The sequence below is a fragment of the Macrobrachium nipponense genome, chromosome 48, assembly GCF_015104395.2.
Source record: "Macrobrachium nipponense isolate FS-2020 chromosome 48, ASM1510439v2, whole genome shotgun sequence".
NCBI lineage: Eukaryota > Metazoa > Arthropoda > Malacostraca > Decapoda > Palaemonidae > Macrobrachium > Macrobrachium nipponense.
Genome location: NC_087223.1, coordinates 18,445,008 through 18,471,748, shown reverse-complemented (window position 1 = coordinate 18,471,748; position 26,741 = coordinate 18,445,008). Strand labels below are relative to the sequence as shown.

Genomic DNA, 26,741 nt, shown 5'->3' with positions numbered 1-26,741 from the left:
AAAAAATAAACTTATGGGGTCTTACTGAATCAGTGTTCTCAGGCCAGAGAAATATTTGAGAGATTTTCCAGAGAATGCTTGATGTAGAAATGTGTCTAGTCTGGAATTTTAATGAAAAAAGTATGCCAAGCAGTAACACAAAAATTTTGGACCCTTGTATTAATTTAGCCACATCCCTGCAAAGTGGACACTTAGCTAATCCTGGTTCCAACAATGTTCCAAAATTGATCTCGAGTTTTTTTTTACATATCTATTCATTTTGACAATACCTTTGACTAGGGATGTATGAATCTTGAAGCAAAATCTCCTGTTAAATGTGCATCAACAACAGTAATTTCATCAGTGAACCTCTATCTCTCACTCTTTCTAAGTTTATTCAAACATTTCAAACAGCCTGAATCCTCAAAACCCCAAAATCGATGACTCCGACATCTTTCGGTCAACTCGGGACTTCCTCCTTTAGCCTTCTCCTCCCTCCCTCGGACCCCCTCCCCCCCCGCCCCCACCCATCAGCTCCTGATTGGATTACCTCTCGAAGCGTTACGGTATATAAACTCTGTTCCAAGCTTTGGTCGATGCAAGCTTCGACTTCAGGTCCTACTGTTGTTCCACCGAATTATTCCTCTCGCACAGGAAATTGGTGGAGGATTTTTTGAGTTCGTTTCTTGTCCATCTTCATAGGTTGTTCCCCCTGAAGGTTACTACTCTGTCACAATGGCTGCCAACAGTACAGGACCCCAGTTCGCCTATTTTGGGTAAATTGAGGATTTTTTCAATTTTTAAAATTGTTTAGACAGTTTCTGTTTCTTTGGCATTATATGTGGCAACTTATGCTGGGATGTGCCCATATTTGTCTGATATAAAACACCTTATACTAGGATATTCTTTGTCATTATATGTGGCACCTTATACTATGATATGTTCATATGATCTTCGTCATTATTTGTAGCACTTATACAGGGATATGCTCATGTTATCTTTTGTCATTATATGTGGCACCATATACTAGAATATCCTCATATTATGTCGCAATGGTGTGTTGTCTACAATCCCCTAGATCATGATAAATTATCTATCATAGGGCCAAAATCCATTATATTAATAGTGTGTCATACTGGTGGTCACACTATTCATTCTTTCTGATGAACACCATATTCTTTGGTGTGGGCTTGTTCCACATGAAAAGGGTTCATCTTTTGAATAACAGTAATAACAAGACTCGGAGTAGAAACATTTCTTGTGGTGAATTTGACTCTAAAAGTCCCCACTCTTATTCTCCCTTCAAGACCCATCAATGAAACCAGACTAACTGGGATGCTGTCTCCCTCCTTTTCTCCCTTTTCAGGCAGGAGGCCACCTTTGGGTACCCAGCAGGGATGACTGTGGTAGACTTCGTCCCAGACGAGGTCAAACACATGGTCCACCAGCATTGGTACAGCTTTCCTCCAGTGAATCCAATGTGGCACTACCTGTTAGGTGTGATTTACATCTTCCTGGGTTTCTTCTCCATTACTGGCAACCTGATTGTGATCAACCTGTACTTCAAGGCCAAGGTAAGAGCTATATCAGAAGCTCAGTAAGGAGACTGAAGTCATAAAAGTCCAAAATTCAAATGTTCATCTTCATCCTCTTCAGGTTTTGATATCTGGTCTTACAGAGTTAAGAATTTCTCTATCTGATTAGTTGTCCACTTTATAAAACCATGAAATCCCACCCTAGATGTGTAATGTCAAGCTTTGATATCTACTAGTAAAATTATTCTAACTGGAGATTAGCTTTGCAAACTCAGCAGATTTTTACGAACTGGTCCAACAAAAAAGTTCCTTTTTTAATGTTATGATAAGCTCTTCAAACCAGTGAATCAAGTTTTTCTAAACAGTAATTCTTTTTACAAACCAATGTCGTTTCTTCTCTATCTGTCAAGAAGCTTTGAAACTAATCAAAATTCTGTCTAGTATTCAGTTTGGAAAATCAGTGTCTTATCGTTTCTGTTGATAATCAGTTTTTCAAAGACTAGAATTTCTTACCTGACTGGCTATTGTCCTTGCAAATTAAGATAATCCAACTTATTTTCTGTCTAACAACCATCTCACAGTCATAATAACTTAGCCTACTTTAGACATTCAATAAGAATCATAACTCATGTCACTCTCAACCTCCCATTTCAGTTTCTCCAGACCCCCGCGAATTTATTGGTCGTGAACTTGGCCGTTTCTGACATGATCATGTTGACCACCAACTTCCCACCATTTGCCTACAACTGCTTTATGGGTGGACGCTGGATGTTCAGCGCCTTCTACTGTCAGCTCTACGCTGCTCTTGGTAGGTTGAGTTTAGAAAGCAGAAGCCCAGTTGAAAGAAGAGAATAATATGGGTCTTGGATCTTATAGAGCAAGAATTCCTCTAGTACAGATATCTTCTTGAAGTTGTCAATATCTTTCAGATGTAACTTTGAAGTATAGTTTGTAAACAAGGTTGAATTTAGAAAGCAGAAGCCCTGCAAGAAAGAAGCGAATAACATGAGTCTTGACTCATACAGAGAAAGAATTCATCCAGTACAAAATCCCCCTTGAAGTGGTGAATGTCTCTCAAATGTAACTTTGAAGTATAGTTTATAAACAACTTCACTCTGACACCTTTGGGATTATTCTATGTTGTCTTCACAGGTGCCGTAACTGGTGTCTGCAGCATCTGGTCCTTGGTGATGATCTCCTGGGATAGGTACAACATCATCTGCAATTCCTTCAACGGCCCTAAACTGACTGCTGGCAAGGCTAAGATGATGTGCCTCTTCTGCTGGGCAATGGCCATTGGCTGGGCTCTTCCTCCATTCTTCGGATGGGGCAAGTACATCCCCGAGGGGATCCTGGACTCCTGCAGCTATGACTACATCTCACAGGACTTCAACGTAAGTTATGGGGCTCGCATAGTCTAGACAATGAAATTTCCTCTTTCAGTCTGTTGTTGTTTTTTATTGGGGGTAGGGGGGGGCGCCTCATTGTGAAGCATCAACTCTTAAATCAATCTCCTATGATCTTCAACTAGTTTTAAAAATGTATGGTCCTTTTTATGAGGCAAAGATATTAATCCAACCTTCAGCCCTCTACCTGCTACCTCTCTTCTTCTACAAAATACACAACTGCATCTCTGTTAGTTCAAAAACTTGCAGTGTACAATGTTGATAGTCAATTGACTTCATTCTCCTTTCCTCGCAAACAGACCAAGAGCTACAATATGTGCATCATCTTCTTCGACTTCTGCCTCCCAGCAACCATCATTGTAGGGTCTTATGTCTTCATCGTAAAGGCCATCTTCGCCCACGAAGCCGCCATGCGTGAGCAGGCCAAGAAGATGAATGTTGCCAACCTTCGTTCCAACGTAAGTGATTCAGACCCTCATATTTGCATTGCATAAATGTGTAAAAATGTGTATCTAAGCTTCTAATCAGTTTTTCTTTATCAGACCACTTGAAGTAGGTCCCGTGAAGGGGTGTAACACTTACTGAAAGAGCAAATCCTTTCATTCAGTAAGCTTATTAAATTGTTCTATGATAACTATGACACATAAATATAACTTGAAGGATGCTGTAAGGATACTAAGAGCTTATCCTGCCGTCTCAAACAGGAAGCCGAGTCCCAGCGTGCTGAAGTTCGCATTGCTAAGACCGCCATCGCCAACGTCAGCTTGTGGTTCTGTTGTTGGGTCCCCTATGCCATCATCACCATTCAGGTACTTATGATAATGAATTTCATGTTACTGCTGATATACACTCAAAAATACTTTTGCATTATTATCAAGTCTTATTTTCTACTTGGCCACACAGACTTTCTCCTTGTGAGCCGTTTCAGTGAAGTTACCAGTCCAAAACTCAAACTTATCTTACTTTATAAAGTCCAACTGACCCTTTTTTGTCAATTATGGTGATTGGAATCTTCACCTTCTAGCCCTCAAGTTAGATTAGTTAAATTTTCTACTTTACATTGGACATCATGACTGGATATCTACTTGAAAATGGATTCAGAACCATTTTGAAGAAAGTAAAATGATTTTTTCTTGAGGAAAGAAAATTCTTTATTTTGAGGAAGCAAATTCACCTCTAGAATAATTGAGGACATCATTCCCAAATATTCCAAGACTGAATGAAGATTATTCACTACTTTGATTAAACAAATTCTTCTTTGAAATTATCCAATACTTTCCAGACCTTACCTTGACTCAGAAAACCTCAAATATAAAAAAAAATCCCCAAATCTCTTCCCCAAGGGTGTGTCTGGAAACTACCACAACATCACCCCACTGGTGACTATGCTTCCAGCTCTCCTGGCTAAGAGCGCCTCCTGCTACAATCCTTTCGTTTACGCCATCAGCCATCCCAAGTTCCGTCTGGTAAGAGAACTCCGTCATATCTGTAACACAAGTCCTGGATGCTATTGTGGCCTGATTTCATTGGGTAGAATGTCTGGGATCCTTCAGAAATGCCATGTAACATCAACACTTTTATTAGAAGTCTTTCTAAGTCCATGCTCAGTTGATTGGAGTTATCATTTCCTTGTCCTCACACCATTAGGTCTCAGGCCACCCTGAGACCCTTGTGCTTTCAGAATGTTAGCAGAAGGAATTTGCTGTATTGTAGTGTTTTCAATTTTGAGTCAAGTTTGCCTGGTTGAACTTTTACCATATGTTCTTTCTAATTTGAATGAGTTTCATCTATCTGAACTTCTACCACATATTTTTTTACATCCACCCACCCACACACACAGATGCATACACATACACACACTTGCACACGCTCAAAATTTCCAGAAATATAGTACAATCTTTCCACCAACCTATCATCTTACATCCTTTCCAGTTGTCCAGACCATCTCAAAACACTCTTAAGCCATCCTTTCTCATGCACTATCCTTCTTGCCACTTATTTATATTTTTAAACATTTCAACCCTTCACACACAACAAATACTACACCAACCATTTCATCTCAACAGCTTCAAATCATCTTATTTGAGTCCACATTTATCATCCACACTCTTCACTTCCGTAAAGGAGAGTTAGCTCAACAATCCCAATAAACAGTCTCACCTTGGCTTCCACAAGCGTTCCAGTCTCTTCCCAGTCTCCTGCAAGCACCCTGCTACCTTTCCATCTTCACTTTTACTGCGACTCAAGTCTTGTTTATCCTCCACTTTCAGGCAATCACCAAACACATGCCCTGGTTCTGCGTCCACGAGGAAGAGAAGAAGTACGACGATAACCAGACAAGCAATTCAGAGAAAAACGAAAAAGCTTAAGTTTAGGAAAATGAAAGCAGGATGGTGCGTTCAGGTTGGTACGTTTGAATTGTAGAGAGTGTGAGACTCACTTGTCATTCTCTGTTGGCTCTTGGGTGTCTTGGCAACTCACTGCGGCTTGTACCAGATAGCTTGAGCGTGGTGCAAGATCCCGCAACGCTTGTACAGTTCAGGGGCGTTGTTTTATGGGTTAATTTCTAGTTTTTCATAAATGCTATAGAGACCAAATGCTCAGCATATCTCTAAAAAAATGACTCATGGCATCAGCGTCTAATGTAATAATTACCAAACATTTATTTATTTTCATGCAGCTGTGCAACAAACTTCCCCCAAAACCAGCGGCGCCACCACGCAGCAGCAGAGTGTCGGGAAAAGGGGCGACCTTACAAATTGCATCGAAAAAAATATACAAAAATGAAACCAAAGCTTTTTGGTTTTGGAAAAATAAATCCTCTTGCATTAAATGGAGTTTAATCTACCCACATAGATATATCCCACTGTATATATATATATATATATATATATATATATATATATATATATATATATATATCATATTTATATAGATTTTACTAAAAGAATGTTTTCCTAAAATCAGTATTTGCTGTCAAGAAAATAGGAGTTGAATCCTGTATTAAAGTTGACCAGAAATTAAACATTTCTGAAATTAAACATTTCTGAGATTCCTGTGTTCTATAATTGCTGTCAAGAAAATGAGAGCTGAATCTTACATAAAGTTGACAAGAACCAGTGAATCAAGATTCCATCCAGGGCAGGAAAGACAGACTCTGACCTAGTCAACATACAGATGACCTCAGAATTCAGGTCAACAGACCAGTATTGACAACCCCCCGGGGTCAAGGTCACCTTAGAAACTGTTTATTTACGATAAAGGAAGCTTTTCTCTCACTTACAATTGGCTCCGTAGCTGGGGTTGACAACTATACGAGCTGGAAAGTCTCTCTCTCTCTCTCTCTCTCTCTCTCTCTCTCTCTCTCTCTCTCCAACCCACACTAACTGTCTCTCCCACACTATCTCACAAACACATACTGTCTCTTTCTCTCACAAATACAGACACACACACTCTCTCAGACTGTCTCTTTCTCTCACAAATAAATACTCTCTCTCTCTCTCTCTCTCTCTCTCTCTCTCTCTCTCTCTCCTCCGAGTCACTGAAATCTCCAAAAAATGAGAATCACTTCTCGATTGAGGTTCGCCTCTTGTGAGAATTCTCTCCAGAGGCCCCGCCCACTTCTCTTGATTCTTAGGTAGTGGGACTTAGAGGCAAGAAAGTGTTTTATTCTGGTCTTGTTCAGGTCAACATGTCTACCCACATGAAGGTATAGGAATGGGAATAGTAATGCTTCCTGTCAAACATAATTTTTTCCCCTTTTTTTTTAAGTTCCATGATTTTATTTGACATAGGTGTTTTTTTAATCATTTTTCTTCTTATGTCAGGAGTTTTTTTATATTTTGTCATTTGTTTTATCCTAGTGTAAATATTGCCCTAATATAGATTGATTGATAAATGCACTGCTTATTTCACAGTATATGTTACAAACGTATTTACCAGAAAATCATGCATTAATCATATATACATTACAACATATTGTGTTATACATTATGTATATATACATATATATGTGTATATATATGATACATGATACATACACTATATACTAACATATATACTTCCTTATGTATACAGTATAAATATATCTATACACCTCTCAATTCAGTTCCTGTTCTACTGATGGTGTTCACTATGGAGTCCTTCAAACTGTGAGGAAAACTCTTATCAGATTCCATTGTTGTATTATGTAAACATAACATTCTGTATAGAGACTTCAAGAGTCCTTGCACAATACTTTAACATTCTGTACTGATTTCAGAATATACCTGTTTACTGAGTGACCTAACCACTTCGTCAATAGTTCCAGTACTTCTGTGTCTCCTCGTGATCTGTACAACTGCAGCCTTAACTTGAGATGGTAAGAATCCTTATTTTATATATATATATGTATATATATCTGATTTAGTATTAAGAATTAACCTAGCTCCTGCATCACGCATGTCTAAACGCTAAGCCTGAGTGTGTCAGTATCAACGCTTACGTGAATTATTCTTTACCCAAGAACTTGAATGTTTTGGTTCGTAATTCTAATTGAGTTCAAAGCCTTGATTTCATCTGTTTTTATGTCCAATTGCTCTCGAAACGTCGGCTTTTTTGTTGATAAATTGATAAATGCTGAGTAGACTTCTGACTATCCTTTGTATATATGTATTCTAATACATGTGTACATGCATACACGTCTCAAGTATAAAAGGCCCATTAGCTTCCACCCTGATCAAGTAGTGATAAGGGTGGAAGTTAGTCCACAGAAATATAGACCTTAGCTTCACACCAGAGTGTTTTAATGGGCCTTTTATACTTGAGACGTATCCTGTTTTAACAGAAGAACTTATTTACATACATACACAGATATAAATATATGTATAACCAGGATTTTTAGTAGCTCTAAAAGATACCAAAAAGCCCCCTATAAACTTAGTACCCTGACCTACTACCTGACCTCCAAAATAAGGGAAGGACCCATATCACCCACCTTTCCCCTCTCTGAAAAAAAATCTCTGTATTAAAAGGAGCTTTACGATCACCTAAAGAGAGAAGTCCATTACTGTGCTGCCTTTTTCCTTCGTGAGAGAATCATTGCGTTCTTTTCCTCACTTTTCTCAGCCACTGTGTATGGACGTTTATAGATGTATCTGTATTTTATTTCCATTTGTCTTCATTTAAATTTATTCACTTCATTAGTGTATTGCACTTTGGTCTGTCTTTTTAGACAGAAAGACAGTTTATATCCTTGGGGATTTGTATAATTTTTGCTTAATTATAATAATAATATTTCGGAAGGAGACTCTCTCGTAGACATGTTTTGTTAAAAATGACTGCTGCTTCAGCACTATTAATCTTGTAGAGAGTCTTCTCTATCTTTCTGATGACGGCTTTCTCGTTGTTGCTTAGACTGGCGAGCAACGCACCAAAGGGCATGGTAAAATTCGGTTGAGTCATTTGGTTTATTATTGCTTATACAATTCTCTCTCTCTCTCTCTCTCTCTCTCTCTCTCTCTCTCTCTCTCTCTCTCTCTCTCTCTCTCTCTCTCCAACGGGACGTTTCTTCCTGATCTTGCTCGCCAGTCTAAGCAACAGCGAGAAAACCGTCATCAGAAAGATAAAGAAGACTCTCGACAAAATTAATAGTGCTGAAGCAGCAGTCATTTTAACAAAATAATAACAATTAATAATAATAAAAATAATAATAATAATAATAATAATAATAATAATAATAATAATAATAATAATAATAATATCTGGGGACATCAGGATGGAGTTTGGAATAGAAAATGCGCCTTAGTCAACATACAAAAAGGCAAAGTAACGAGAACTGAAGGGATAAAGCTACCAGATGGGAGCAACATCAAACACATAGATGAGACAGGATACAAATACCTGGGAATAATGGAAGGAGGGGATATAAAACACCAAGAGATGAAGGACACGATCAGGAAAGAATATATGCAGAGACTCAAGGCGATACTCAAGTCAAAACTCAACGCCGGAAATATGATAAAAGCCATAAACACATGGGCAGTTGCCAGTAATCAGATACAGCGCAGGAATAGTGGAATGGACGAAGGCAGAACTCCGCAGCATAGATCAGAAAACCAGGAACATATGACAATACACAAAGCACTACACCCAAGAGCAAATACGGACAGGACTATACATAACACGAAAGGAAGGAGGGAGAGGACTACTAAGTATAGAGGACTGCGTAAACATCGAAAACAGAGCACTGGGGGGGCAATATCTGAAAACCAGTGAAGACGAGTGGCTAAAGAGTGCATGGGAAGAAGGACTAATAAAAGTAGACGAGGACCCAGAAATATACAGAGACAGGAGAATGACAGACAGAACAGAGGACTGGCACAACAAACCAATGCACGGACAATACATAAGACAGACTAAAGAACTAGCCGCAGGCGATGACAATTGGCAATGGTTACAGAGGGGAGAGCTAAAGAAGGAAACTGAAGGAATGATAACAGCGGCACAAGATCAGGCCCTAAGAACCAGATATATTCAAAGAACGATAGACGGAAATAACATCTCTCCCATATGTAGGAAGTGCAATACGAAAAATGAAACCATAAACCACATAGCAAGCGAATGCCGGCACTTGCACAGAACCAGTTACAAAAAGAGGCATGATTCAGTGGCAAAAGCCCTCCACTGGAGCCTGTGCAAGAAACATCAGCTACCTGCAGTAATAAGTGGTACGAGCACCAACCTGAGGGAGTGATAGAAACGATCCAGGGCAAAGATTATCCTCTGGGACTATGGTATCAGAACGGATAGAGTGATACGTGCAAACAGACCAGACGTGACGTTGATTGACAAAGTCAAGAAGAAAGTATCACTCATTGATGTCGCAATACCATGGGACACCAGAGTTGAAGAGAAAGAGAGGGAAAAAATGGATAAGTATCAAGATCTGAAAATAGAAATAAGAAGGATATGGGATATGCCAGTGGAAATCGTACCCATAATCATAGGAGCACTAGGCACGATCCCAAGATCCCTGAAAGGAATCTAGAAAACCCTAGAGGCTGAAGTAGCTCTCCAGGACTCATGCAGAAGAGTGTGATCCTAGAAACGGCACACATAGTAAGAAAAGTGATGGACTCCTAAGGAGGCAGGATGCAACCCGGAACCCCACACTATAAATACCACCCAGTCGAATTGGAGGACTGTGATAGAGCAAAAAAAAAAAACATAATAAATATAATAATAATAATAATAATAATAACCACAAAATATGAATGGTACAAGAACTTTGAATATTCTGTGAACTGAGATAAATGAGCAACGGATATTAAAGTATACAGAAAAAGGTTACAATTATGTATTTTGTAGTATGGGGTCTGTGAATTGCAAATCTGAGAGCTTTTCAAAAGCTGTGCTGTAGAGTAAAATGGTGTACAGTATGCAGCAAAACTCGTGTGACTTTTTTTATTTTTGTACTGGACAAGCGTTTGTTCTCAAGTTGCCACTTAGTATAAATCTCGTATTTTATAAAACGTGTATATATGAGGAAAAGTTTGGTCACTTGTTATATAGAATCTTATAATTGAAATATATTGGAACCTGAAACCAAAAATATTTCACGCTACAATATTTCTGAACGAAAACTAAATACGTTACTGTAGCATGCAAACCTCAGATCACCGTGACTTCCATGAGTCGTGTGGAATCGTCAGTCTGGACACTGTGAAAGAGGACATCGCGATGGAGAGCAAGAGAAAAGTTGAGCAGAGCATAGTCTAATGATAAAAATGGGTGCATTTGGGATATGAATTCGAAGTTATTACTTTTAGCTTTTGTGGCTTTGTGTATAAAGCAAATGTTAGTCGAGATCATGATTTCGATACTTGCAATAAATTATGGCTTAGGCTTAGGTTATAGCTAGTGCTACATAAGTCTAGTCTCCCGAGGGGTTTCTTCAGTTTGAAGAAAAGTAAATAATAAATAACTGAATAAATAAGCGAGGTGAAGAGTAATCTTCGCTATTAGAAACACAACTAATTTATATATTTTACTTTTACTTTAGGAATGGAAGACTATAATCAGGTCGGATATTATCAGCTACAACTGTCGAGTGCAGATTCTACAGAATGACAACTGCAACGTATTATAAACAATAATGGCTAGGCCAATGCTATTGGCTTTATAACATACTGGGCTATATTCCAGACAGCAACAAGTTGCATCAAATCTTTGTAACTTATGAAGGGTGTCTATAAGACCATAAAGCAGGATTTGTGAAATTCTTCCACAGTCTTGGTGTGGTATACTTCCGTCATTATTTTCTTCATAGGCCTATAGGCTTAATGAGAATGATATAATCGAGAAGCGCGAAGTGCACTTGGCCTACGGGTAAGGCAAGCTAAGCCATTGGCGGGCCACTATGCACCCCTTCACCAGTTGGGTCTAATGAAATCTTAGGTAGATCTCAAGAAATGTAACTTAGTAAAGGCATTAATAAACCAAGCAGCAAATAATGAATATGATTGATAATAATAACGGTACTTAGTAAAGGCATTAATAAACCCAAGTAGCAAACAATGAATATGATTGATAATAAAAACGGTATAGGTTAAGTAAATGGTATACCAATATAATTATTTTTAAAAAATACGTATAATTCTTTGAAATACATAGGTCCCTGTGAAAAATAAATATACAAATTCCAGCAAAACAAATAGAGTAAACACAACCTCGTCTTTTAAAACACGTCATACATATATAGCTACACATACATACATACATCGAGAGAGGAAGGAGAGGAGAGATAGAGAGAGAGAGAGAGAGAGGGGGTTTAATTAATATTTAGTATGTGAGCCTAGGTTGTCTATTACCGAATTAAGCCGTCTAGGAATACTGTCAACCAGTCTACTGCAAATATTTTCCCCACGCATTGACTCCCACACTGACAAGCAATGGCTTATGATGGCTTGTTTACTGTTCAGAACGGAGCCATCCCATTCCTTTGTCATAATGGCCCATAAATTTTCAATGGGATTGAGATCCGGAGATTTTGCAGGCCAGTCGATCCGATAACTTCTGGATGCTGCTGTAACCACTTTCTTTACTGGCATGCTATTATGAACAGAGGAGGTTTGTCCATTGCCAAGAATATGGGCAACGGTTCCGGAATCAGTAGCATCCTAACAGATGGAATCAGCACCTCGTCAAGAATGTCAACTACTGCCTGCCTATTTAATCGCTCATGGATTGGCACTAAAGCACCTGGTCCGCAAGACGCCATCCAACCCCGCCCAAAGGCCAGCGGTTATCCTCCCACTTCGTCGATTTGGTTCTACATATTTATCCTCAATCTGAAAAAAATAGAGAGAAGGATTTAGAGAAAATATAAATTTACAGATATTCGGAGAGAAAACAATGACAGTGGGCTTACTTTTAAATATAAAAGAAACTGTTTTTAACTGCAGTTCTTCCTCTCATCAATAGATCTTATGGATTAGAAAAAAAGAACTGGCGCTTTTATTAAGCCATACTTTCAGTAATATTGCTATAACACCGAACTTTTAACTTTTAAGACTTGAAGTGCATTGTTAAGAAAACACTATAAGGATTTCTATTAAAACTATGTAAAAGCTATAAGACTATATATATTATTATATATATATATATATATAGATATATCTATATATATACAGTTCTTTAATATGCATTTAACCAAAACTTATTTAAATATTAGAAACAGCTACGTCAGTTGTATTTTTCTGCCAGACTTAGTTTTACAGTGAAATAATTAAAAAAGAAATCTTTGGTTGTAGGCCTAATAGTATATATTATGAATTCGGAAAAGAGGCATAAGGAAAGTTGTCATAGCATAGTAACCTTAAAACGACTTTCAAGTCAGTGCAATGTGTATTCAAACATTCACGAGACTCGAAGGAAAGCTAGCACGAACTTCCTCTGCGACTGGTTTCCCGCCAAGCAACACTTCGAAGCGCAGGCGGTCGAAGCGGAGGCGGATTTTATAGACATTTAAACTGCTTCCTCAGTAATGACAATTCCCAACTCCCACCCTAGGTCAGATTAATTTATATCTTCTCTTGCATTATTTCTCCCTGATTACATCGTAACTTCCATTAAAGATATTTGTCAGCAGGTTTAAAAACCAGTGTAGAGGAATTACTATTCATTAAAGCTTTAGCATATATACAGACTAGGCCTATAATACAAAGTATATCACACCTAGGCTACCACGTAAAAATATAAGGCAAAATAAGTAAATGTTCATTACCTGGTTTTCCTGGACGCCAGCAGTGCAGTCTTCCCTGTTGGTCGTTGCAAAAAGTCTTCTCGTCACAAAATATAAGAGTTTCCCAAAACTGCTCGCTCTTGGACAGATATTCGAGCGCAAACCCGAGACGATGGTCCATATGCGTCTGTGTAAGTAGAGGCTTGAGCGCAGGTTTCCTACATAGAAGACCAGCTTCTCGAAACCGACGTCTTACAGTGTCAATTGATGTTTGTATATTTGTTTCTCGTTTCACTGAAAATGATGACGAAAACGGGTGTTTGGTTATAAAGTTAATTAACACTTCGTCTTCTTCTGCGGTTGTGCAGCGGGGTCTCCCAGTCTATGGGTGGCTTTTCAATCCTTCTCCGTCGTTGTATCGTTTTAGCCATCTATACACAGTTGTCTTGTTTGATATTAAGACGATTAGCTATGTCTTTTTTTGAAAATCTGGCGAGATGCAGCTCAACTATAGCTCTCCTTGTTGGGGTGACGTTTCCGGTCGCTGTCGGGTTGCTCCAACCATGTTTGGCAAATGACCACAGTTGACGTCATGTTAGGCCACGCCCACAACTACATCTCCGTTACGTTCATTACATTAAATAAATTACTATGATGGCTAACATGTAAAATTCGTTTATTATTTACGTCTTTTCATATTTACCATGATTAAAACTAAGGTGTTAATGTTTTTTCTAATGACCTAGCTATATTTTGATAAAAAATATATAACATTATACTATAAAACCATGCTAAATGAACTGTATCTTTTTATGAGCGAAGTTCCAAAATGTTTCGCCGTTGCAATTCAGTGTCATTAGAAATGTGAAGAAGGTAAGAGTTGCCAGTTAGTCACTTTTTGAACGAAAATCACTGAAATCGAGGTCACTCGAGTTTTGCTGCATATCTTTTCTTAGTTATATAGATTTAACTTCGCTGTCGGGAAATATATTCCAATAGGTCTTAATTCACTAAGGCTTACATAGGCTTAAGAATAATAAACTGTCCCAGCTTACAGTGGAGCACTTTAAACATGAATAGTCACACTAAACAGTTTGAAGTTCACTGTTGCATTTACTTCAGTATCAGTATTGCAAACATCAAAGCAGATCGTGAGCCTTCAGTGGAGGGATGAATGCCTCCATTGAACACGACAGATTATGGTGTGCGAGCAAGTAATGCCCACCTGACGCTTCGAATTTCACTAAAACCAAATCCATTGCTTCTAGAGGTTTCTTTGGTACTACGCAGCTTTCATCCCAGCCATTAACTCTACACTGATGTCGATCACTTTGCAGTCTGAGCAAGACAAGAGAGTCCCTCTTCCGTCTTTCTATGTCTCCATCAGTACTTTTCTAGAAGTGCGACTCTTAACTTATCCGTCTATCAAACTTTGAAACCTTAATACGCCCAAGCCCCTAGCCCTCCCTACCAGCCTTCACTCAAGGATAATGAAAAACCAATCTACATATATCAGTGTATATTTTCACAAAAATATTCTCATATTCAAAAGCGGTGAGAAAAAATGGTGTTGACGGATTACATATCACCATGAGTATCTTCAGAAGCAATGGTTTGATTGGTCGTCTGATCAAAAGGGTTTTTTGACTTCCACGTATGGAAACACAGGATTTGAGATCATCATCGCTAAGGCACGTTCTATTTGCCAGAGAGGAAAGACGTGAATGCACGACGTTGCATTTGTGTTCTGGAAGGAATGCGCTTTCTTCGCGGTTTGTCAGAGAGGCGTTGCGTGTTTGATTCAGGGCATTGCGAATTTACGTTACGTGTGAGTTCTGAAGAATCCTAAGTCACGTACGAAGAACATCGGTGCCGAACTTTGTGACAAAACGAACGCGCCTTGAAATTTCCGTATGCCCCCTGCTTGTTTCCTGCTTGTGGGGGAAAGTTCAGTAGCAGTAGCTGCACTGTGCCAGAGCTGAGCTGCTTGCAGTGTGCAAGCATAGCTAAAGTTGCACCAGATACAACACAGGCCTTTTATAGTCTTCTCGTATATGCTCATAATATACCATTCTCAGGGTAGTGTCCAGTCAAACCTGGCTACCACGAACCTAGTCACTCTGTACCCGGCCACATCTGAAAGAGGATGCTAACAGTGCTTGTTTTATATAAATATTCATAAATTTATCTATTAACTAAGGGATTCAGATGATGCAAAGCCCCTTTTAGAATGTCCATAAGTGTACTTATTTCTAGGTACACATCAGTACATAGAAGTCGACGTTTCATACACGTCTTGACCTTAGCACCGCGCCCTCCCAAGGTCTTAGGCATAGGGACTTTGAAACATGTTACGTCACCTGTGTATAGATCTATGTATATTCAGCTGTAACATACCGTTTTCATTTCTGTATCACATTTTGTTAATATATTCTGTGTAGGATTGGTATAAAAGGTCATGCGATAATGATAATAATAATAATAATAAATACCACCCAGTCGAATTGGAGGACTGTGGTAGAGCAAAAAAAAAAAAAATAATAATAATAATAATGCTTAATCAGACATTTTAAGGTTACCTTTTTTTGTCATGTTTTGTAATGTAATGGAAGATTATTTAACTGTCATATAACTTAACGTAACCTGTAATATTTAATGCGAAATTCCTAATTACTTTTGATCATGACACTCAGTTGAACGACGAATCTAACATTTTTCTGTCCTGTTTCTCAGGGTCACGTTTTCGTCATGCTTCTCATTTTATATAAAAAAAAAAGGAGTTCGCGATGGAGTTTTCGTAATTTTCCTTTTCGGTGATGTTTCTCCCGAGTCACGCCACGGCTCCTGGCTAATATATGATATTAAATCATTACTTCGCCTCTGCTGACTAAGGATAGAGCTGCTTCATTGTTCTCCAACTCGTCGACAGAACACAGAACAGGGTCCTTCTTCGACTCAAGAAGTATTGTTCACTGTTGTAGTGATTCTCACTTTTCCTAGAAACGAGAACAATAATAATACACGCGTCATTGCTCCGCATCTCTTCAACCTGTTACTTTAAAAGGCATTGCAGCGCATGTGTGTGTGTGTGTGTGTGTGTGTGTGTGTGTGTGTGTGTGAGTGAGTCTCTCTTTTTAATAGGTTCAATGCTACAAATGACGAGGACGATGGAAAAGATCGTGCTGTGGAAACAATTACGGGAACGTAGATCAAAGCTCGGGTCGAGAGAGAGAGAGAGAGAGAGAGAGAGACAACAACAACAACAGAGTGTTCATTAGCGCAGTTGTTTTGTTTTGGCATTCTTCTTCTTCGTCTTCTTCTTCTTCTGTCGTTTGTATCGGAAGAGAGATGAAACCTATCATTTGTGTTTCTTTACGACCGCCCTGCGAGTTATTTTCGGAGCCGATACAAGCCTCTGATCCCCTTTTGTGCAAGTTTAAAAACTCACAGCGGCCACGCTGATCAACAGCCATTGTCCGTGGCTGCTTTTAAAAGCTGTATACAGGCTTTGTGAACCTGTATACAGGCTCAATGAAACGTTGTGAAACAGCTTAAAACGAGGCAGTGCCAAACAGACTGAGCTAGGCGTGAATGGCTGAACAGAAAGCAGTGCAACTGAGATCCAGGGACCTTCTTAGGCCTAATATCTTCAATCAACAGAGATTTTCATACCACTGACTCTGGTTGATGCTCTGATGGGTGACTCCCATTGTAAACAATCCTTAACACTTGCCACGAGGCATAGGGAGTCTTGTGGAAGTGGCAACAGGTCACATTGAGACCTGTGATTCCTGCAGGATGGAGGATTATATAAAGGGGATCTCCATCTGATGAAAGAAGTCGTCGTTGATTATATAATGGCAACCTTATAATACTTTCATTAACTTGGTATATAATATATATATACACATATACAATTAACAAAATATTGAGGCCATTTTGTACACAAACATCAAACTATTTATAACCCTGAAGACACTCAAGTTTGACTTACAAGAGTTGCCTTTCCTGTTCGTAGACTTTCCCTTGAGAGAGAGAGAGAGAGAGAGAGAGAGAGAGAGAGAGAGAGAGAGAGAGAGAGAGAATTAGCACAGACAATGTTTCTAAGCTCACAGCTCTTGACAGCTTGAAAGATGAGCTGATACAAAGGTTATCATGGAGAGAAGAATTCACACTTTTCAGACGCTCCTTCAAGAGACAAAAACTCACCACCAAGATCCACCAATAAATCTTAGTCTAGCAGAGACAAACAAAAAGATATGCATACTGTCTTGTGCTTTCTATACTACGAAACTAACACTACCTCATACAAAAGTGATTTTGTTGTCGTCTGTGGTCTGCGGGACAGCGTTGAATGTGTTGAGAGCCTGCAGCGCCAGTTTGTTGGCCATATTACCCCTCGAGGTCAGCCAGCGATCCCTAGCCACCTTGACGTACTGCTTGTACAGCTTCGTCTCCTCCAGTTCTCTCTGCTCCTGGCGGATGAAGTTGGCCATCATGAACACTATCCCGAAGGAGTAGAAGGCCAGCACCACCACGATGTAGACGACAGCCTCCGACCCCTCGTCCTCCGCCTTCTTCTTCCTGTTCCAGAGCCAGAAGCGCTGCGGGATGGTGTCTAAGGATGCCTCCGTCAGGTTGACGCAGAGGCGTGTTTCATTGCACAGCGTGGGGAACAGGAAGAACAGGAGGGGCAGGCAATCCCCTTGGGACGCCCCCTCCTCGGCAGGTGAGGTCTCCCCCTCTCTGGAGGCCGTTCCATTGGCCCCTCTCACGTCAGAAGTGCAGTATCTGACGGTTTTGGCGGGCTTCTTCTTCGTCTTCTCGTCCTCCTCGAGTCTGCTGGCCCTCGCTCTTCTCATCAAGCATCGCCAGAGGTCCAGTTCGCTCTGGTGTCTGTCTACGGATTCTAATGAGGTATGTCTTACGTGTTGGGCACCGGGACTCAAGCTGGACTGGCCGTTTCTGTCGTCGCTTGCGTTGATGTCACCGGAGGACGGAAGAAGAGCAGCAGGCACTCTGGTCTGGTCCCCTCTGTCAGGGCTGCAGTTCTTGGTCTGAGGGCCAACCTCTGGGCCTGAACCGCCCTTGCTGTTCTCACTAGGGCTGTCGACCTCGAGAGAGCAGTTGAGGTCTGGATGAGGAGATGCTGTAGATTCGGTTACCATCTGTCCCACCACCAGCACCAAAAGGCAGATTGTCAGCATCGTCGTCATCGTGGCTAGATTCGTGCAAGGTGTCTCTTCTCCCTGGAAAAAGAAAGTAGAAACAATATGGCTTGTTTGAGCAGTAGTCAGTAGTGAATCTTATGACAAGAAACAATAAGATAAATTGAAATTTATAACATACTGGAAACAGGCAAAACTGGCTAACTGAAAGAAACCTAACCTAATCTAACTTTGGTCTTACAATCCTAACTCAACCAAACAGAACTCTGGCTTGCTTGAAATATAGATGCCACAACCAGCAAGGTACTTTGAAGAGAAAAACTGTTTTTCTTCAGTTACATACTGATGCTTATGCTGAAATGTAAAACATAAAGTTGCTTTTGTATAAATGGGGAAGAAAAATGCAGCAGATGAAGTGTTTTGTAATTTGTGGCGAAGAATATCATAGGTTTTGTCAGCTGCCTCAACGGATAAGATAAGTTTTCAGTAATGTAAAAGCTAAAAACTCTTAGAAATGTGTATGAACAAGGATAGATCATATTCATTATTCATTCATTCATTTTTTCCTTACAATTCTGTCCCATATCTCGGTCAAATAAAGCACAATGTGTACACATTTTCTTGCGTGTAAAAACGATAGTCTATAGATAACAAACTCCCCATTTAGCTCTGCTGACATCTGAGCTAGGACTGGCCTGATACCTCGGTCTGATCTTCGGAAGGGTACGTAATGTCACGAGACTCTGGACTTCCTGTCTCGACCCTCTCTTGCAGTACAGAAACAAAGACTTCAATGGATTCTGCCGAAGATATTGATCTGGTCATGAATACGAGACCTCCCCAAGAGGAGCTACCTTGAGGTAAACAGAAGTTTCCAAGTAATTTTGACGTGCTTTCAATGGATGCGAACAAGAGCCTTCTTAGAAGAACAGAAAATCTCTCTAAAAGTTTCTGAAAGAAAAGCAAAGATTTGGAAGTTGTGGAAGGGAAGATTCGTGTCTTTATTGATAATCTTTTCTTGGTGGTTCTTAGTCGTTTGTTGAAGCTGTGAGTGACGAAATTAATTGAAAGTCGTTGGCTTTTTGTGTCTTGATGTATTGGGAGAAGTGCTTTTATTACCTGTATCTATCTGCCTGTCTGTTTATCTATCTATCTACCTATCAATCTGTATATCTATTTATTTGTCCGTTTAATTGTAATGTTACAATAAAAGAATTATTTATATGTTTGTTTGGCACATCAGAATGAGGTACTCTGCATATTTCTGTATATGCTGTAAAAGTGGAAGCTCTCTCTCTCTCTCTCTCTCTCTCTCTCTCTCTCTCTCTCTCTCTGTGTGTGTGTGTGTGTGGTGTGTGTGCGTGTGTATCCTATAGTGGGAAGCTTTCTCTTCGTGTTTCTCATACATTGCAGCCCAGTATTCTTTTGGTCTGCCTACAGTATGCCAAGAACGACGCACTGCAGCCCGTTCTTAGACCCCAACACAGCAGTTCAACTTCTTCATTAGAATCTAGAAAAATAACTCTGCGATGATGAAACAGCTGAAAGAGACTCGACGACATGATGGAAGTTTAATATTTACCGAACTCTTGCCTTGACGTTGTCACGGCCTTGATGTGTTTTCCGTCGAGATCAAAGGAGCTGAACCGACCCAATTTCCTTCATGAATTCCCACTGCTTTAATCTTGAAAGGGGAGAATTAATCAAGGGTTTGGAGCGGGTTTCCTATTGGCTGGTGTTCGAAACGGCTTCCTATTGGTTGGTCTTTGAGCTGGCTTCCCAGTGGCTAATGTTCTTGGTGGTTTCTTATTGGGTGGTCTTTGAGCTGGCTTCTCATTGGCTAGTCCTCTTGGTGGTTTTCTATTGGCTAGTCTTTGAGCTTGCTTTCTATTGGCTGGTCCTTAGGCTGGGTTCCTATTGGCTGGAAGGCGTTCGCCTAATTGGCTCAGTTAATGTCAGTTTCTCTGCAGGATTACATAACTATCAAATGGATTTTGATGGAATTTGAGGAGAATAAATATTGGATGTCTCTCTAAAGATGGCAAACTTCTAGTGAACATTCATGGAAAATTTATATGAAGGCAATGGTTCAAAATGAAACCAGAGAAACCAACTGAATCGCAAAGGTCAATAACTTCTTCAGGAATATTCTACCGTAGTAATCCACCCCAACGACCTCTACATGAACCAGAAAACTGGAGTCCCGTAGGAAGGTAGTGTCGTCCGTGCACTAGCATGGATCACTGTGGGCATTAATTAAGGTTCTTTGCAGCTTCCCTGCCTTAGGCATTTAGCTGCAATCGCTTTCATTTGTTTTACCGTACGTCTGTTCATATTCTCTTTCTTCCATCTTGGAGGTTGTCCTCCTGTTACACCTTTCAATAAACCTTTTCACACAGCTTCCCTTTAAGCGCTGAATGACCACATAGGTCCCAACGCTAGGCCTTTGGACTACATTTTAGATTCTGTTCCATTCCAGAAAAAGGCAAGCACATAAATAGCTGATCACTAGGCTAATCCTAGCTATTGCGATGGCGGATTAATTCCGCTAAACTATAGCTATTGATCCGATGGAAACTGTGACATTTTTTCTATTTAACGAGCGACTGGCTGGCTGTCAGGAGGCTTTTAATCTTGGCTAAAAGGTTTATAACCAAAATTGCAACATTGCAAAGTTCTGCAGACAATAGATAATCATGCAAAGCTTAAAATCGCTTTTAGCTAAATTTTTCCAGGCACAGGTTTGGATTTCAGTTAAGCATTTGACCCTAGAGGTCGACTTTATCTTAGTATTCAAGGTCACATGACCTTTTCTTTTAAGTCGGAATGTCAGTTATTTATATTTTTCTTCATTTTTGATAGGGATCTCTGATTGGCCATTGGATTATCTGTGAATTATTTCAGTATAATATTTTGATGATCTGTCACTGTTCTTAGCATTACTCTTACTAATTATCTGATTTAATTATTATTACAATTATTTTTTGAAACCATACACCGTATACACCACCCTGGCTGCAGCTCTCCACAGCCGCCTAACTACCAAATACCATGAGACCAAAGGGGCTCATGGTATTTAGGCTAAATTATCATACGCTAACAATGGAGAAAGAGGTTCGAATCCAGGCCAGGTTTAGGTTAGGTTAGGTATATGTAAAGTTGGCTTTGAGTGTAAGTTACGAGCATCGAGTTTTGAGTACTTTCTCTCTCTCTATACAAAGGAATCACTGTAAAAAAAAAAGATACCCAAATTGCCATATTGCGTGCCCCTAAATACCATTACATAAAAAAAACCGGTTTCCGTTAGAATGTATTAGAATGCATTTCTGTGTTCCGCTTGCTCGTGACGTCATAGGTCAAAGGTCAATGTAAGGAGGGGAGGTTCCCCGTTCCAGCACTGGTTGGAAGGGATCGAATGCTCTCTCTCTCTCTCTCTCTCTCTCTCTCTCTCTCTCTCTCTCTCTCTCTCTCTCTCTCTCTCGTTTCTTTTAAATATCAACAAAGCATATTTTTTTCTAGCTATCTTTTTCTCTTCACCCTCTCTTTCTCCCCCCCTCTCTCTCACTGTCTTGTTGAAAGTCTCTCTCTCTCTCTCTCTCTCTCTCTCTCTCTCTCTCTCTCTCTCTCAAGGTTTCCCTCTGTCCCTTAAATAATAATAAGAAAAAAAAATTCCTTTCCATCTCTGGAACGAAGTCAAAAGCAGGAGTCAAAAACATCATCTGTTTTTTACCTCTCTCTCTCTCTCTCTCTCTCTCTCTCTCTCTCTCTCTCTCTCTCTCTCTCTCTCTCTCAATCTTCCTTTTTGTTTAAAAAAACAGTTTTTTGTCGATGTTTAAATCTAATTCCTTTATAGTTGGATTTTTAATTTTTTTTCTATTTGTAGGTGAGGTCATTTATCAATGTTAATGAAATCAAGTTTCCTAATGAACACATTTTTCACTCTACTATTTTGAGTAGTTCATTTTAACTCCAAGTTTATTTTATTAATGAATTTTTAACATTGTATTTTAAGAGATTTATTTATTCATCAGGGATAACTGAATTATTGGTACTATTGTTCCAGTGTGATTTTTTTTATCATTATAAATCAATGGCCAGCGTAAATTTTGACTTATATTTGTAACCTTTATTATTACTGTTACTATTATTACCGGTAATAATAATAGTGAAGTGGCTGTATTAAATATAGCAATTATAACAGCAATGATGTTTACGTAATTTATATTAGACGCAAAAAGTGAGAAAATGTGTTAAAGGATCAGTTTGCAGTCTGTATTAACTATGACTTGCAAAGCTGTTGATACCTTCATACACAAAATAATATGCCATATACATATAGACAACTGAGAGAGAGAGAGAGAGAGAGAGAGAGAATGCGTCAAAAACAGATGATGTTTTTGACTCCTGCTTCTGACTTCGTTCCAGAGATGGGAAGGAATTTTTCTTCTTTTTTATTATTACTATTTAAGGGACAGAGGGAAAGCCACCTTGAGAGAGAGAGAGAGAGAGAAAGAGAAGGTAAAAAGAGAAAGATAGCTAGAAAAAATATGCTTTGTTGATATTTAAAAGAAACGAAGAGAGAGAGAGAGAGAGAGAGAGAGAGAGAGAGAGAGAGAGAGAGAGAGAGAGAGAGGACTCCCGCAAAAGCAAATTAGAGAAACCCAGGATCCCAGAACGGACTCTATAACCTCATCCTGCAACGCTCAATGGACGAATTTCCTTCCCAACCTTAAACTTCAGAATCCTTCGATGAGAAACATCTTTAATAGATATTCTAAGCCATATTAAGTCTCCCCTGTCGTCCTTAAAATAAGCTAAGCACCTCTCTCTCTCTCTCTCTCTCGCTCTCTCTCTCTCTCTCTCTCTCTCTCTCTCTCTCTCCTCCTCTCTCTCTCTCTCTCCTGTCCCTAAAATAATAATAATAAAAAGAAATTCCTTTTCATCTCTGGAACGAAGTCAGAAGCAGAAGTCAAAAACATCATCTGTTTTGACTCTCTCTCTCTCTCTCTCTCTCTCTCTCTCTCTCTCTCTCTCTCTCATAATGCAAAGCAAGGGCCTGGAATATTGCATGCAACGTCCAGCCATGCATCTTAATGATGGATTTAGTCAGTGACCTCACTGTTAATTTAGGATAGTTACCCTCTCTCTCTCTCTCTCAAAATATAAATATCTTCTTGACTCATCGACAAGAGGGCCTGGGTTCGATCTCGGGTGAGGTCTGGCCGATAAGGTCCTGTAGCAAGTTTACTGAACGCAGTCCCAGGTCCCAGGTATACTATTGATGGACACCCTTCCAAGGACTGACCAAACCCTGTGTTGGTAATGAGAATTGTTAGACTATTGTAAATGTTTATGAGTTTCCTAGAGCAGAGGTTCGTAGGATTGTGTATCTTCTTACTTCGTGAAAGAAAGAAGGTTATATGTAAGATACAGGATAGCGAAAGTAATTAATTATAATAAGGTCAACGTTACCTCGAGAATCAGTGACACGTAGGAAACCAAATTCGATCACTAACGAGTACAGAAGAGTGCGTTCGTAATTGAGACAAAGTTCCATGTCTCCGTGAAAAAAACTCCTCTCTCTCTCTCTCTCTCTCTCTCTCTCTCTCTCTGTATCGTTCGTAGACTTCAGATAAAATCTGTCAACCCCAACTTGCACCTCTCCGTAACTCGAGCCTATAAACAAACCCCTTTCTGAACCCTAAACAACCCCAAACTCGCCCCTTACTCACGGTTCATGAACAAGACGAACCCTTTTTCCCCATCCCATTTCGTAAAAATGAAGAGAGGAGGAAGAAGGGAAAGAGAGGAAAAAAAAGTAAAAGATAGAGCGATGACGGTGAAGCACATCGGTGTTGTGGAAAGGCCAAGCTATACGTGGCCTCCTCCTCCTCCTCCTCCCCTCCTCTTTGGTTGTCATGGCAACCGGTCCAGCATGGTGAAGGGAAGAAGAAGAAGAAGAAGAGGAAGGGGATAGGTAGTGTTGGGGCGGTGAGCTGGAAGGTAGATGGGTGGGGCCCTGTGGTGCTGGGAGATGGGAGACTTTTTTTTTTATCCCTTACGACTTGTTTATAGCCATTTATAGCCAACGACCTCTCGTCGGGGACGTGAGGGATCAAGACAGCTAATTGATTGATGTTTGTGATCTCTCTGTCACTATATACCCGTCGCCAGGATGACTAGGACCACCGTCGTCATTCGTACTCATTACTCTGGAGGTCATTTAGTCTGAGGTCAGCCCTTAATCTGAGCCACGCCCGAACGCATACAAGGAGATGGAGGACCTGCTTTTCCAATAACTCATCTCTTTCTGCATTTCTTTTTTATCCTGTGTTGCTTTCTAATGAAAACCATAATATTCCTTGGAAGCTACTTGGATTCCGAGTCAGTTGCCCCTTTTGTGGGCTTGTTCCTTATGAATAAGTTTCACCTGAGCCAAATCTCGTCAACATCCAGGGAAAGGTATAGGAACTTGTCACCCGAAGGAAACGAGTAACTGAATCCTGCTGCGATCCCGTTAGGATCAATCGTTCTCGAAGAGACGTCGAGAGATCTCTTCTTCTTTTTCACTGATGTGATTTGGCTCTGGAATCCGTTTAGAGAGATTTTCCAGAGCAGCTTAGGACGTCTCAGAATCCCTTCCAGACTGTGTCGTTTTCGGAATAGAAAGAGATTTAGATATGTTTACCTTTTAGCCTTTTTTTTTGTCACCTTTTGGATGCTGGTGGGTGGGTAAACTGCCTTCTGGTTTCACAATAAGTCTTTATGGGTGAGGTTGCAAGCCGCACACCCTTCGTTTTGAGCACTAGCTGGGGATAGAGAGAACTACCAGCTAGCCTTTATCTCAAAGATGTTGTCGTTTTTGGTACAGAGAACTTTAGACACATTAATTTTTAGACTTTTGGATGCTGATGGATGAGTACTCTGACCTTCTGGTTTCCCAGCAAGTCTTTAGGGATGAGGTTGCAAGCCATACACCCTTCCTATAGACCACCAGCTGGTTCTAGTACCCATCTACAGTTTGGTATACTTGTTAGTGATAACATCCCTGCCTTATCACTACAAACAAATCCATTTCTTGTGAGTCCAGGAAGTGTTAGTCGTTTCCAGTTTCCAGAGCTGTTTCTAGGATGAGGTTGTGAGCCCCATACCTTTCTCCCTTTCAAGCTGCGACACACCACTTGATTCACTACCAGGTACATAAATCATTGCTTAGGTCAACAGAGGCACAATGGATTTATCCCTCACTAAGATCACATGAGAGAATCTTCAAAACTAGCCAGAGGCTAGATTATCTTCAAGAGATAATTCTTTTTTTAAGTAACTTGAATTGGATATGACCCTTTGAGTTTAGATTGGAGTTGAATTGAGCTTTAGGAATAACTTCCTTGAGTTGAATTCTTGAGTTGGCTTCTTAAAATGACTGAAATTTTTTAAGTTCAGGTTAAATCTTGGTCTAAAGCACATGCAAAGGAATTAGGTCTGGTGCGGTCGGCAGTTGGTCCCAAGGAAGTCTGAGAGCCAGCACGGGCTCTTGCTCTGAAATATATGTCAAAAGAAGTTGTCTAGTTGTGAAAGTCCAGATTTCAGTAACTGGGGAAAGTTTTGATTGATAAAATACGAAGATCACCATGTGTATGTGCGTGTGTGTGTGTTTGTGTATTTGTTTGAGTTGAAAATGGAGACGAGAAAAACCAAAAAAAAATAGTATTTTACAGAAATAATATCATCATCAACACCACGTGGTTATTCTCTCTCTCTCTCTCTCTCTCTCTCTCTCTCTCTCTCTGTCAAACAAACAAACAAACAAACAAACAAACAAACAAACTAAAGCAAAAACATACCTCTTACTACCTTCTTCAGCAGTGACATAGAACCTTCTGGACTGGAAAGGCAGAGCGAACATTTCCAGACTTTCCCAAGCCAGTCGACCCTCCAGCAGCGACTTCCATACCCGGCCTGGAAGCCAGTCTTGACACCAGTCACTTCATTTGGGGGAAAACAGTATTTCCAGCGCGAGAACCGAGATAGAGAGAGAGAAAAAGGGTATTGGTTCGTCACCTCGAGAATTTTCCTCTATCTGGGACAAGCGATTCGCTATTCACCCTCGTTTCCCCTCGCTCTGGGCCTGACTGAGGGCCAACTCCATGCTGCTGAGAGAGAGAAAGAGAGAGAGAGAGACAGCCTGTTGCTTTCCCTCTCTCTCTCTCTCTCTCTCTCTTCAGGCGGCGATATCTATTACGGCCGGAAGAGAGGAGAGTGGTTGGTAGAGAGAGAGAGAGAGGTCCATTGCTGCTATATTTGCGCTGGAGAGAGAGAGAGAGAGAGAGAGAGAGAGAGAGAGAGAGATAGTTCCAGGCCTTAGCCATTACAGCCCGATAGACGGAGCTAGAGAGAGAGAGAGAGAGAGAGGGCCCTACCCAGATTCAAC

The 26,741-nt window shown here is 40.1% G+C and overlaps 2 protein-coding genes across 3 annotated transcripts; one reads left to right on the top strand and one right to left on the bottom strand.

Moving 5' to 3' along the window:
• Nucleotides 1-577: 577 nt before the first annotated feature.
• On the top strand, nt 578-5,742 carry LOC135204949 (compound eye opsin BCRH1-like). Of its 2 annotated transcripts, none has more exons than XM_064235188.1 (9): nt 578-755; nt 1,346-1,553; nt 2,169-2,322; nt 2,667-2,908; nt 3,220-3,378; nt 3,625-3,729; nt 4,264-4,386; nt 5,191-5,323; nt 5,601-5,742. In XM_064235188.1, the coding sequence occupies exons 1-8, from the start codon at nt 715-717 to the stop codon at nt 5,287-5,289; spliced, it is 1,131 nt and encodes a 376-aa protein (XP_064091258.1). In that variant the 5' UTR covers nt 578-714; the 3' UTR covers nt 5,290-5,323; nt 5,601-5,742. The 2 variants fall into 2 exon arrangements, with proteins under 2 accessions (XP_064091258.1, XP_064091259.1); XM_064235189.1 differs by having other exon boundaries at nt 5,191-5,327.
• An 8,904-nt stretch (nt 5,743-14,646) lies between these two features.
• On the bottom strand, nt 14,647-26,432 carry LOC135205069 (uncharacterized). Its single transcript, XM_064235345.1, has 2 exons — nt 26,155-26,432; nt 14,647-18,391 (listed from the first exon to the last, which is right to left on the bottom strand). The coding sequence occupies exon 2, from the start codon at nt 18,356-18,358 to the stop codon at nt 17,447-17,449; it is 912 nt and encodes a 303-aa protein (XP_064091415.1). The 5' UTR covers nt 18,359-18,391; nt 26,155-26,432; the 3' UTR covers nt 14,647-17,446.
• Between the last annotated feature and the right edge of the window lie 309 nt (nt 26,433-26,741).

What these genes read in the sequence shown, in the direction of transcription:
- LOC135205069 (XM_064235345.1), bottom strand. Translation starts at nt 18,358, where the DNA reads ATGACGACGATGCTGACAATCTGCCTTTTGGTGCTGGTGGTGGGACAG.
- LOC135204949 (XM_064235188.1), top strand. Translation starts at nt 715, where the DNA reads ATGGCTGCCAACAGTACAGGACCCCAGTTCGCCTATTTTGG. An exon ending in TCAGCTCTACGCTGCTCTTG is followed by an intron (nt 2,323 to 2,666) that starts GTAGGTTGAGTT and finishes TTGTCTTCACAG; the next exon opens with GTGCCGTAACTGGTGTCTGC. An exon ending in ACATCTCACAGGACTTCAAC is followed by an intron (nt 2,909 to 3,219) that starts GTAAGTTATGGG and finishes CCTCGCAAACAG; the next exon opens with ACCAAGAGCTACAATATGTG.